General features: G+C 43.5%; 1 protein-coding gene across 1 annotated transcript in view; it reads right to left on the reverse strand.

Moving 5' to 3' along the window:
• Nucleotides 1–11,694, reverse strand: part of EXTL1 (exostosin like glycosyltransferase 1) — a 72,605-nt gene extending 60,911 nt beyond the window's left edge. The window contains exons 1-2 of the mRNA XM_035118061.2: nucleotides 11,589–11,694; nucleotides 9,129–10,092 (exon numbers count right to left, since the gene is read on the reverse strand). Of these exons, the coding sequence (XP_034973952.1) occupies nucleotides 9,129–10,092; nucleotides 11,589–11,604 (980 nt within the window). The 5' untranslated portion in view covers nucleotides 11,605–11,694. The remainder of the gene's footprint in view (nucleotides 1–9,128; nucleotides 10,093–11,588) is intronic.
• Nucleotides 11,695–11,982: the final 288 nt, after the last annotated feature.

An 11,982-nucleotide genomic window follows, 5' to 3' on the forward strand; every position in this document is an offset into this window, starting at 1 on the left:
TTGCTGGGGTTTTTTATGGATAAGCACTTTGAGCTGTTTCATAGAAAGCGATTTGTGCATAGAATTAAATAAATAAAATACATAATTCTTACTGTCTTGAAAGGTGCTCATGGCGGGGTGAGGAAAGCAGCATGGATTTAGATTGCAACTGTGCATATTAATATGCATGTGTACTATGAGATTTCCTTACTCAGATACTTAACTGAATAACATGTGTGGCATGCATGTCTCTTATAAGAACATCAGAAGAGCCACGTTGGAGCAGGCCAGGGGCCCATTTAACCCACCATCCCATTCTCACAGTTGTCAACCAGGTGCCTGTGGGAAGCCCACAAGCAGGGCAGGAATGCAAGAGCTCTTCCACTTGTGTTCTAGTATTCAGAAGCATGCTACCTCCAGCTGGCGTTAGAACCTAGCCATTGTCTCTCTTAGCCATTGCTAGCCTTATCCTCCAGCATCACTCCCAAAATTACAAGAAAATGTTACTGGTGAATAGAGATAGGCCACGTGCACACCATACATTTAGAGCACTATTATACCCACATTTAAAGCCCTGTTACACCACTTTAACAGTCATGGTTTTCCCCAAAGAATCTTAGGAATAATAACTGGTTAAGGCATACCCTCCAACATTTATCCAATAGGGACATTCTAAAGAAAAGCAGGACATTCCAGGATCAAATCAGAAACCGGGACGGCTTCTGTAAATCCAGGACTGTCCCTGGAGGAGGAGGAGGAGGAGGAGGAGGAGGAGGAGGAGGAGGAGGAGGAGGAAGAGGAGGAGGAAGAGGAGAAGGAGAAGGAGAAGGAGAAGGAGAAGGAGAAGGAGAAGGAGAAGGAGAAGGAGAAGAAGAAGAAGAAGAAGAAGAAGAAGAAGAAGAAGAAGAAGAAGAAGAAGAGGAGGAAGAGGAGGAGGAGGAGGAGGAGGAGGAGGAGGAGGAGTTTGGATTTGATATCCCGCTTTATCACTACCTGAAGGAGTCTCAAAGCAGCTAACAATCTCCTTTCCCCTCCTCCCCCACAACAGACACCCTGTGAGGTGGGTGGGGCTGAGAGACTTCAGAGAAGTGTGACTAGCCCAAGGTCACCCAGCAGCTGCATGTGGAGGAGCGGAGACGTGAACCCGGTTCCCCAGATTACGAGTCTACCACTCTTAACCACTACACCACACTGGCTCTTGGAGGACACTTGGAGGGTCTGTTAAGGGTACCAAGAGATATTAGGAGACACCATCCCCCCCCCCATTCCCTTCACGGAGTTACAGTTCCGAGAATTCCCTAAGAAAGTTGTTGTTTAGTCGTGTCCGACTCTTCATGACCCCTAAGAAAGAGGGGGTGACTATTAAACCACTCTGGAATTGTAGAATTAAGGGGAATAGGAGTCTCCAACAGCTCTCAGTACCCTTAACAAACTACAGATCCCAAGACTGACAGATTCGCCCATCCGTATATCAGGGAGATCAAAACGGCAGCTCCAAGTCATCCAGCAATGATCACTGCAATGCCTGCAGCCATGGGCAAGCCTGCAGGAGTCCCCCAAAACCTGGAATCAGTGCTGATCATTAAGGTAGTCTCTGTACTCAGATCTCTGTGCAATCGGTATGAATTCCAAATGTCACTCTTCTCTCTGTAAAAATGGTGATGACCCCCACTATGTGTCAGTAGTCTAATGCTTTACTATCTGCCTGACAATGTCAGAAATTTCTCTGATATCAAATTTCATTATCTTTTCTCCCTTCTTCTTCCCTCCGGCTTCTAAGTATTATCTTTAATTTGTATTTTTTTTTCTCTAGACGGTTTAGTGATTTGAATTTTAACCTCTGAATGAATTGCATGTTTTGTTATTCTGTTTTACCTGCACGGCTTAATGTTACAATGAACATTAAAATAATAATTTTTAAAAGAGCTGAAATCCACATCAGAAATACGTTGCTTGGTTACTATTTATATTCTGGTTCCATTTAGTTAAAACGATTGCTTAATGTTTTCAAGATCATAGCAGATGCCAAATTAAAAATTAGTGGATTTGATGCATTTATATATTCCACATTATTCTTGTACACAAATGCCCAACCTTCTGGGGCTAGAAACTCTGCTTGGTTTATGGACTTCCCGTAACAATCAGGGAACAAACGAATTAATTTGAACATGACCTCAGATTTCCAGAGGCTCAAGTTGTAAAACATCCCATTTTACCTCTCCCTTAATAAGGACTAGGAATAGTCCTTATTATTAATTCTTTCTGTACTATGCCAATTCTTGTTTGGTGATTTATGATGTTAGATATTTGTGGATTATTCTGTTAAACTATTGTGTTTTCATCATTTTGACCACATTGTTTTTATTAGTAAGCTCAATGCTCAGAGGTAGGAAGGGAAAATAATATGACAAAACAAATAAATAAATGAAAGATGCCAATCATTCATTGTACCATCAGATACTCCTCACACCTGCTGAACACGCATGCCAGTGTTGTGCTGTGGTCACTGTTGAACTAGAACCTTGGAGCTCACGTTTTAAATCCCATCTCAGTCATGAAGCTCGCTGGGTGAACTTGGGCTGGTCACTGTCCTTCTGCCTAACCTTTTCATTTGATGTTTTAATGCAGATTGTAAACTGCTTTGAGATTCCCCCCCCCCCTAAAAACATAAAGCAGTATAGAAATGAAATGAATAATAATAATACCTCACAGGGTTGTTGTGAGGAAAAAACGAAAAGGGGTTGAACCAGGGAGGAAAGGTAGGATTTAAATTTAATAATAAATAAATGAAATAAATTCCAAAATGAGATACAGTTTTCAGTCAACTTCAGAGAAGCATATTTGACTGACTTAATAAATGCAAGAAGGAAGAGAGGGAATGGGATACTTTCTCCTGGAGCGGCTGGCAGGTAGGCCAGCACTCAGAGGAGCCAGTCTTCTGGCATCACAGTTTTCTGAGACAGGGCACAGCACACACAACAAGAGTGCACTGGTAGAGCCAATCCAGTGTTCCTACTGGTCTGCTTGCACTGCACCGATCTGAGAGTTGTTAGCAGCCCCTTATTCCCCCGCACAGTTCTAAATCCCAGAATGGTTTCACAGTCCATCACTCTTTCCAAAGGAATTCTGGGAACTGTAAGACAGTGAGGGAAATGAGGGTTTCCTAACAATGACTGGTTCTCTTAACTCCTCCCAGGATTCTTTGAGGTAGCCATGACTGTTTAAAGTACAGTGGTACCTCAGTTTATGAACACAATTGGTTCCGGAAGTCTGTTCATAAACTGAAGCGTTCATAAACTAAAGCGAACTTTCCCATTGAAAGTAATGGAAAGTGGATTAATCCGTTCCAGACGGTCCGCGGAGTAACCGTTCATAAACTGAAGCGAACTTTTCCATTGAAAGTAATGCAAAATGGATTAATCCGTTCCAGACGGGTCCGCGAAGTACTTAAACTGAAGCGTTCATAAACTGAAACATGGGTGTAATTGGTTCCGGAAGTCTGTTCATAAACTGAAGCGTTCATAAACTGAAGCGAACTTTCCCATTAAAAGTAATGGAAAGTGAATTAATCCGTTCCAGATGGGTCCACGGCGTTCATAAACCGAAAATTCATAAACCGAGGTGTTCATAAACCGAGGTTCCACTGTACTGTAGTATGATACTGCTTTACTCTATATACGCCCATTTGACAGCTTCAATTTGTGGAACTGGCACATAATGTGCCACAAAATGCCCTCTCCACATTTGTAAGAACTCAATATTTTAGTGTGGCAGCCCCTACATTTTGGAACTTCCTGCCTACTGATACCAGGCAAGAGCCGTCACTCTACTCTTTTTGGCGCCTGCTAAAAACATTTTGTTTAGACAAGCCTACCTAGTTGTTTAGAAAGTTGACGTAACTTTTTGAAAGTCTTCCATTGTTGTTGTTAATTTTTCTTATTTTATTGCTTTTTCTTTTTTTGTAAACAAGGGTGTACAATTTTTTTATGAAATAAATAAGTGCATTGTGCCAGGTGGGTCTTGAGTTTGAAACAAAAGGGCTGCTTCGTGCATCCACATTCGTCACATGAGAATTTCTGCGTCAAGTGACGGTGTGCATGTGCAAATGACTCACCGGAGGTCAGGCACCCACACACAGGAATTTCATATTCCTTCTGCATCGTCTCAAAACCCAGTAATCTAGTAGAGTCTGTTCACACATCTGGCAACGAGCCATCAAGTGTTGTGTAATCAAAGCGATGTCCTTTCATGTGTGAACTGGCAACCAAGAGCTTTTTCTAGGTTGAGTGTAATCCAATATTTACTACAGAAAAATCACACAATGAAAGCATGATTCATCACGGCTGGAGGCCTGGTTTTTGTTGTTGCTGTTGTTTGTTTTTAAAAGAGTCCTGTCCAAGAAAAAGAGGAGCAGGTTATCTCACCTTTAATTTGGCTAGATTATTTGACCTTTCCCGAAGAGCTGCCTGGGAATCCCTGAATTTCTAGACACTTCATCTTCTTCCACCCCATCAAGAAAATTGAGTAGTGGTGTACTTGGGGATGGCGTGGAAGAGACAGGAATGATCACGGAAATTATTCGCCATCTGTTATGTTCCTTGAAACTAAGAGTTAAGCTCTATGCCAGCAGAAGCCTGCTGATTTCAACAAACTTGAAAGGTCAGCAAACAAACCAAAACCCCTGATCATTTATCCCGGGCTTTGGTCATTCAAACCCCCTAGCTTTCCTGATTCAACATATATATCATGTGGTGAAATTTCATCTGTGTCATGACATTTTTGAAGGAAGGCACACTCCCAAGCCTTCAGGTTTTTGGTTAAGCAGGTACAAACCTTGATTAAAAAAAAGAGCTTTGCATTGTGGAACCTCAAAGTTTGACACGTTTATTATAGCACAAGATTTCCTGTGTCTAATGAAGTGAACTGTATGTCACCAAAAATTATTATTATTATTACTAATTTAATTTCTATTCCTCCTTCCTCCAATAGCAGCCCTGGGCAGCAAAACACCAAAGTAGTAAAACAATGCCATGATAAAATAATATAAAACCATATTGGAAACATATTGGAAAAAATTAAAACATCTAAATTTTTTAAAAACAGGCAGAGTTCAAAACAGCTAATAATTGCAAGGCCCTAGTACAGTACCTTGAAGTGGGCCTAGTAGCTTTCAGAACCGGTAACACAAGGTCCTGTCAGACTGCCCCACTAACCGGCCTAGCAGCTGCATTCTGTACCACCAGCAGCCTCTGGGCTGTCTTTTGACATAATAAATGTGCTAGTCTTGAAGATGTCACAAGAGTCTTCTGCCCAGACCTAATTTTTTATCAAAATGCCTGGATTTCCCAAAGATCTGGGGTCCAGGTCTTTTAAATACTTGAAGTCACAGTGAAGATTTTATGCACTCTTTAAACACCATTGATCCAAGCTTTAGCACTGCTGGTATATTCAGCAAAAGAGACTAACCCTCCTCATTCTTCAACAAGAAGAATTTTACAGGATGACCAGCTCAAACAATATCTTTAATGCTTATTGAAGTCCAAAAAGAAAAATAATAATAAATCAAAGAGTGGTCAGAAAGGCCCCAGGACTCACATACAAGAGAAAAAAAGGGGAATCAACTATCTTCCAGTTTTCAAAAGATTGCTTGCCTGGTCCCTTTGAGTAAATTCTGACTTGCCCAGGGCTAGTAGCTACTTATAGTGTTGTCTTGCATCTCATCCAGTATACAATAAGCCATGGTTTCCCAAACTTGAGTCTCCAGCTGTTTCTGGACTACAACTCCCATCATCCCTAGCTGATGGGAACTGTAGTCCAAAAACAGGTAGAGACCCAAGTTTGGGAAACATTGCAATAAGCAAAGAGCTCCATGTCACAATTGAAAGAATACCAGATTGTTCTCTCTAAGCTTTAGAATCTAATGGTCTGCATGGCAAAAGGGGATAAAATATTATTAAAATATCCAAATCATTTAAAGCAGCCTTCACCAACCTGGTGCCCCCTAGATGTTTTGGACCAGAACCCCCAGCAGCCCTAGCCAGCATGTGCTTCTCTTTTGAAAATATTAATATCCTACCCAAGAAATAGAATAATAGGTTCACCCTGTGCAGGCATCCTCCAAGAGAGTAAAGTCAACATGCAGGGGGTGGGATTGTACCCCTGGCTGTGACCTCTAGGCGTTGATTGGGCCTTTTGCACAACTCGGCTAGGCATTGTGAAGAGGCTCTGTACACAAGGTCTGAACAACACGTTGGAGGTCAGAGGGTGCAATTCCATCCCCTCTCCATGCATGGGCTGTATCCACTTCAAGGAAGTCTGGGCAGGGCTTTGTTCTGTCTATTGCATGACAAATAAATAGGTGATTCTCTCTGTAGACCAGAATATAACATTTCAACTTGACTTCTGAAAATTGGATTTGCCATATAGTACCTATCTACATAAGTTATATCATTTTTTGTATGGGGCATCACTCAAGAATTTATCTTGGTTAGTCACGTAGACAGAACTTTGTCCTATAAGGTGGCCCAAAAATATTTAAGTGAATAAACCAAAGGGAATTAAAATAATCATAAAGATGTATCCAATTGTGTCACTGTGTGAACAGAATGGACTTCTACATGTGCAACCAGAACTTTCCCTTTCTCTTTCTTTCTTTATTTCCTCCCCCACCCCCACCCCAATGGACTCCCTATGTGTATGTGCTCTTGAAAGTTGGCGGACTCTCCAGAGCAGATTTGGCCCTCAATCATCATAATATAATTTTAATAATAATAATAATAATAATAATAATGTATTATTTATACCCCATCCCATCTAGCAGAGAGAGGAAGAGGAGAGACTCCACTGCAGAACAACTCACAGAATTTCCTGGTCATGTCAGTTAACATCAGAGGCGGCCCATGACTAGATGTTAGTGACAAGGCACTTTCTTGAAAGTAGTGATAATCTTGTAAACCTCCTTGATTATTCAGCATTTGGCAACTCACCCATCAATGGTTAACACTATTTCGGATGGGTTAATGACTGACGCATCCCAAATATTATTAAAACAAATGACTGGGACCAGTGATGCGCTTAAGACACAATCCAAAGACACACCCCACTTATTTACACATGTTTACTCAGAATTAACTTTCACCAAGTTCAGTGGGCTTGTTCCCTACTCAAGTGTACACCACATTACAGTAGCCTTCATAAGCCTGTCCGACTACGATCAGGGAGACCCGTGTTCAAATCACCGCTCAGCCATTAATTCTCTCACCTACTTCGAGGATAAAATGGGGGGGGGGAACCACCACATATGCCATCTTGAGCTCCTTGGAGGAAAGTTGGGATATAAATAAATTATACAACACCCATCAGCTCCAGCCAAAGGCTAGGGTTGCCAGACTCAATAGAGGACAGGACTTCTGTGCCTTTAATTGCCCTGCTCTCTTTTGAGTCTGGAAACCTTAAAGAGAAACCAGCAGACCCTTTGCTTGAAAATGAAACAAAAGGTCTGCTGGTTTCTCTTTAAGGTTTCCAGACTCAAAAGAGAGCAGGGCAATTAAAGGCACAGAAGTCCTGTCCTCTATTGAGTCTGGCAACCCTATCAAAGGCTGTATTAGAGCTTCAGACTTCCTTAAGTCCCTTATAACTACTTTCTCATCTATGTGCTTAGCTCCTTCTCACTAAAATCAGTTATGCAGCTGTCGTACTCACACTTATTTGAGAGCAAATCCCAGTGCATACTGTGGGGTTTACTTCTGAATAAAGCATGCATACAATCAGGATCAGACTTATAGCTGCCTTACATCACCTGGAACATGATGGGTTTTTAATTGCCCTGAGTCATTCGTTAGAATACTGAGAACATGAGTGCACTATTTTAAATTGCTTTAAAAGAAAAATTCTTAGCATTCATTGGCTCAATAGTTTTTGAAATAATGATGGCAATAACAGATTAAGTCTTAAGAAGCCCAGAGACAGTGAACAGAAGTCCAAATTCATTATGCATTTTAGATTCTGATAAAATATTTCTGAAAAAGGGTTTCAATTGGATCAATAATTCCAGAACAAGAATCAATGTTATGTCACAGATGAAGTATCCAAAACATCTAGTGCCTCGAGTCCCTATGCCTTTCTGAAAATGATATGCAAGTTATACCAATTTGCCTAAAATAAAAACACGCGGACTATCTGAAAGTAAAAGAGTAACTGCTGCCTGCAGTGTTGAACATGAAGCACTTTTATTAAGGCCAATTAGCACTGAAAGGAAGCCTGCAAGTCAGGCTTAGCTGTTCAGAAGAGAAAGAAAGAAAGAAAAAGAAAAAGGAGGCAAATATTTGTTTAGCCGTCTCCAAGATGCTATAGAAGAACATAAAAGACTAAAGAAGATAGTTTACGCCCAGTAAATTATGCAAAGTAGTGCAGACCACATAAGTTTGCATGATAAAAATGAAGAGTACCAAGGCTTGGATATAGAAACGGCCTTCCGTCTTCTACCCCAATCCCAGAAATATGGGAGTTGGCTGCAGAGACTCAGCATTGAGAGGATAGCACTCTGCACGTGTTAAGAGGCACACTCTTCTTTACTATCATTTCACACATCCAGAGCTAAGCTCTGGCGGTGACAAAGCTTCCAGGGACAAACCCTATTGAGGAGTGGCTCAACCAAAGCCCTAGAAGTTTGAGCAAACAAACCTGGCAACATTCACACAAGGTTATGCTGACACATCATTACATTAGGGTCACGCTACAAATCCACGTAACAAGGCTTTCGAGATATCTTAGCTTTTTGATCCTGGAAATTCTGTCACACTTGCATTTTTTAATTGCTGAGTCCTCTGTTTGCCTCACTGCGTGAACATCTGCACCTAAGCATATTAGAAGCAAATTATAGGACTCACCCAACACATTTCAATGCCTGAGGTGAGAAATAAAAATCACACCTCACACATGCTTATTAAAACGGGACATGGCTGATTGGGAAATTGTTTTGTACAAGCCTTGTTGGAAGGAGTACATGCTCTTGGCACAGGACTTCTGCAGAATTTTCCTGTGGATCCTGACCCATGTTGATCATAGCCGCTGGCATCCCTCACTACTGCCCTAAACCTTGCCTTGTGGTATGACCTGCCCCAGAGAGTCATAAAAAGTATCGCACTTACTTTTCGTAGTCTTTATTATCCTTGTCACACCGCTTATCCTTGTGTTTCACCCAGTCTTTGCCATGTTTACATGTGGTCAGGGAAATTATATCTTTGCCATTGTGGATATGGTGGAGGGCATTCCTGGTGTCTGAACCAATACCGGTCAGGTACCTTTTCCCTTTGAAAACCAAGAGGTACTTTTTCTTCGGAGGGACAGAGGTCTTTTGCAGCCAGCCCCTCTCCCCACCTTTCCGGGGATGGTCCTTTGAAAACAAAGGGATGGAGATATCAAAACCAGGCCGGAAGTTCTCCACGTAAAAGCTCGCCTTGGCTAGGATAGCCTGACCAATGTCAAAGCCCAGGTCTTCGGTGTAATTAGGCCACGTGCCAGAATAAAGGTTAAATATGAGGTGGTTGCGGCCATCGTTCCAAAGAGGGAAAGCTTGGATTTTTTCATTGATGTTGTGGACATACTGTACAGAGAGGTGGTCCCTGTCCAGAGTGTCAATGTTTAGGACAAAGAGACAGGCTTCTTCGGGATTGGAGGTATAATACCGCGACTCTTCAATGGACGTGATGATTTTGAGGTAACTTTCTGAGACAGGGTCCCCTCTTTCCAAGGGGTAGACAAAGACTTTGAACCCATGCTCCCTACACTTGGAAAAATCAAAGCAAGTGTCCATGCGGCATCTGCTGTTCTTGTAGATGCTTCTCCTCAACTCCCTCCGGGTTTTGAGGGACAGCTCAGCATGGTCCCCATCATCACTCTGGAGCTCTTCAGGATCTGCAAAGTTCTTCAGAAGAAATCCATCTGCCCAACGGGGCCAGCTCTTTAGCCCTCCAGCTTTCTTGCTAGAGAAGAATGGGAGGCGCCTGATTTGGTCTCCAAATAAGAAAAGCAGAAGCCAGGTGGCAAAGAAAGTCATGAAAATGTATTTTTTCCGGGCCTGCATAGGTTCATACAGAACCCTCAACTCTTTCTCTGAAAAAAGGAGGCCAGGTTGGTCATTCAGTCAATCCAGAAAGGAAAAATTATTCAGGCAGCATTCAAAAGATGCAAGTAAATCAACTGGAGATAAGCAGGAGCCCAAATCTCAAAACTAGTGGAGAGGGGTGTCAATCATGCTGGTAGAAGGACCTGGAAAACTGTATTAACCTTTCCAAACCCTTTCCCATCTTCTCTCTCACACACACAGGCACCGGTGCTCCTTCCACTTTTTGAAGTTCGGTTTCCTCCTTTTCCTGTGCCTCAATGGCAACCCTTTCTTCTCCTTCAGAGCAGCACCACTTAAGTTCTGCTATATGCAGCCTACCTTATCTTTGAAGATGGCAAAGCATTGCCGGGTAATGTTTTTTAATCGCAGTTTGCAACCACCCTGAACTGAAATGATTGTTACTATTTTTCCCCTTGCCACTTCCTGGTGTGAGTCTTGTGCTGCGGCTTTAAATCCACAGTGAGGCTGCCCTCTTTTTCCTCCCTCTTCAGATTTAAGAAAAAAGCAAGTCGCCCTATGCCTTTTGTATATTGCTTTCAAACCACTCTCTTGCCCAGTCTGCGGTTGCAGATTTGTTTTGTTGCTCTTAAGTCCCGGTATCAGTTTCGGGGACGCCACAGCCCTGCCTCTTTCTGCTACGCACACCCCTCTGGGGAGTTCACCCTGTCCTACTCTCAACAGATCAGCCTCTCTCTGGATATCTGACTCTGTAGCCTGAGGGTCGGCCTCTCCTCACACGCCGGCCGGATCCGAATCGGATCCTTTGCCGTTAAAGACTCGCACCGGCGGACTTCAGCAGCTTCTGCCATGGACGGAAGACCCACCGAGCCACGGGTTCCGGGGCCACGTTTCTCAGGCGCCTCGTCAAGTGTCAAGGAGTGTCTGAGATGCCCCTTTTCCAGCGATGTCCATCGACCCCGCTTCTTTCTCTCCCACCCCCTCCTTTTTAGCTTGCTCAGGAGTTACAACAAGCTTACATTCCCAGCCTCATTACAGAAGCCTTTTGGAGGTCCTTTAAGACTAAGCTGCGTTTTTGATATATTAATCTCCTTCTCTTTCCCTTGATCTCCTTTAGTTTATATTCCCCCTCCCGCGCCTCCTTTCTCTCTGATTGAAGTTATTTCTGTCCCTGAGCGGTTCTGTTTCGCTCTCTTAAAAAAAAGGAAAGAACAAAAAATCAACCTGTCACTTTTCTCCATCGGCTCGGACGTTAGAAGAACCCGATCCCCGCCTGCTTTTGCCCCGTGGGATCTGATCCCTCTACTTGGAGTTGCACTGGCCTCATGATATGCGCCGGGAGAATTCCTCGGAATAAATCCTGCGGGGCGCCAACCCTGGGCTCAGCACCGCCGCCACCTCGCCACACACCTAACTGTCTCTGGATCGCTGCGTGCCGCGCTCTCCTATGCCATTATTCATTCCGCGTCACACTCCGTTGACCGGCCCTCTTGCTCCAGTCAATAAAGCAACAAATGGCATTCACCTCTCCTCTCCTCCATCCTGCATCTCGGCTGCTCTTAAACCGCTGGACCGCTCATCTCTCTGTCTGGCAGCCCCATCTCGCCTCCTGCTAACCAGCATCTGGTCCTTGCACACAGCGTTCCAATTCCACCTTCACAACATTCCACCCCGGCCACGCCCCCCTCGCCTGCCATTCGCTCTCCGCCTACCAAAAAGGCGTGGCTGCCTAATAACCCTTTCCTCGCCTTGAGGGGTGGAGGGGAAGACCTTGTTTTTGTGGGGGGTGGGAATTGAAGCCTTTTACATTTTTTCCCTTCCCATTGGCTGCTGCCAGTGCTGCTCCACGTCGAAAAGTGCCGGTCCACGTGGCCAGAGTTGCCCACCACCCAGGCAAAACGGTAGCTCGGCGGTGGAGC

Source organism: Zootoca vivipara, chromosome 6, assembly GCF_963506605.1.
Source record: "Zootoca vivipara chromosome 6, rZooViv1.1, whole genome shotgun sequence".
In the NCBI taxonomy this organism is placed as follows: domain Eukaryota; kingdom Metazoa; phylum Chordata; class Lepidosauria; order Squamata; family Lacertidae; genus Zootoca; species Zootoca vivipara.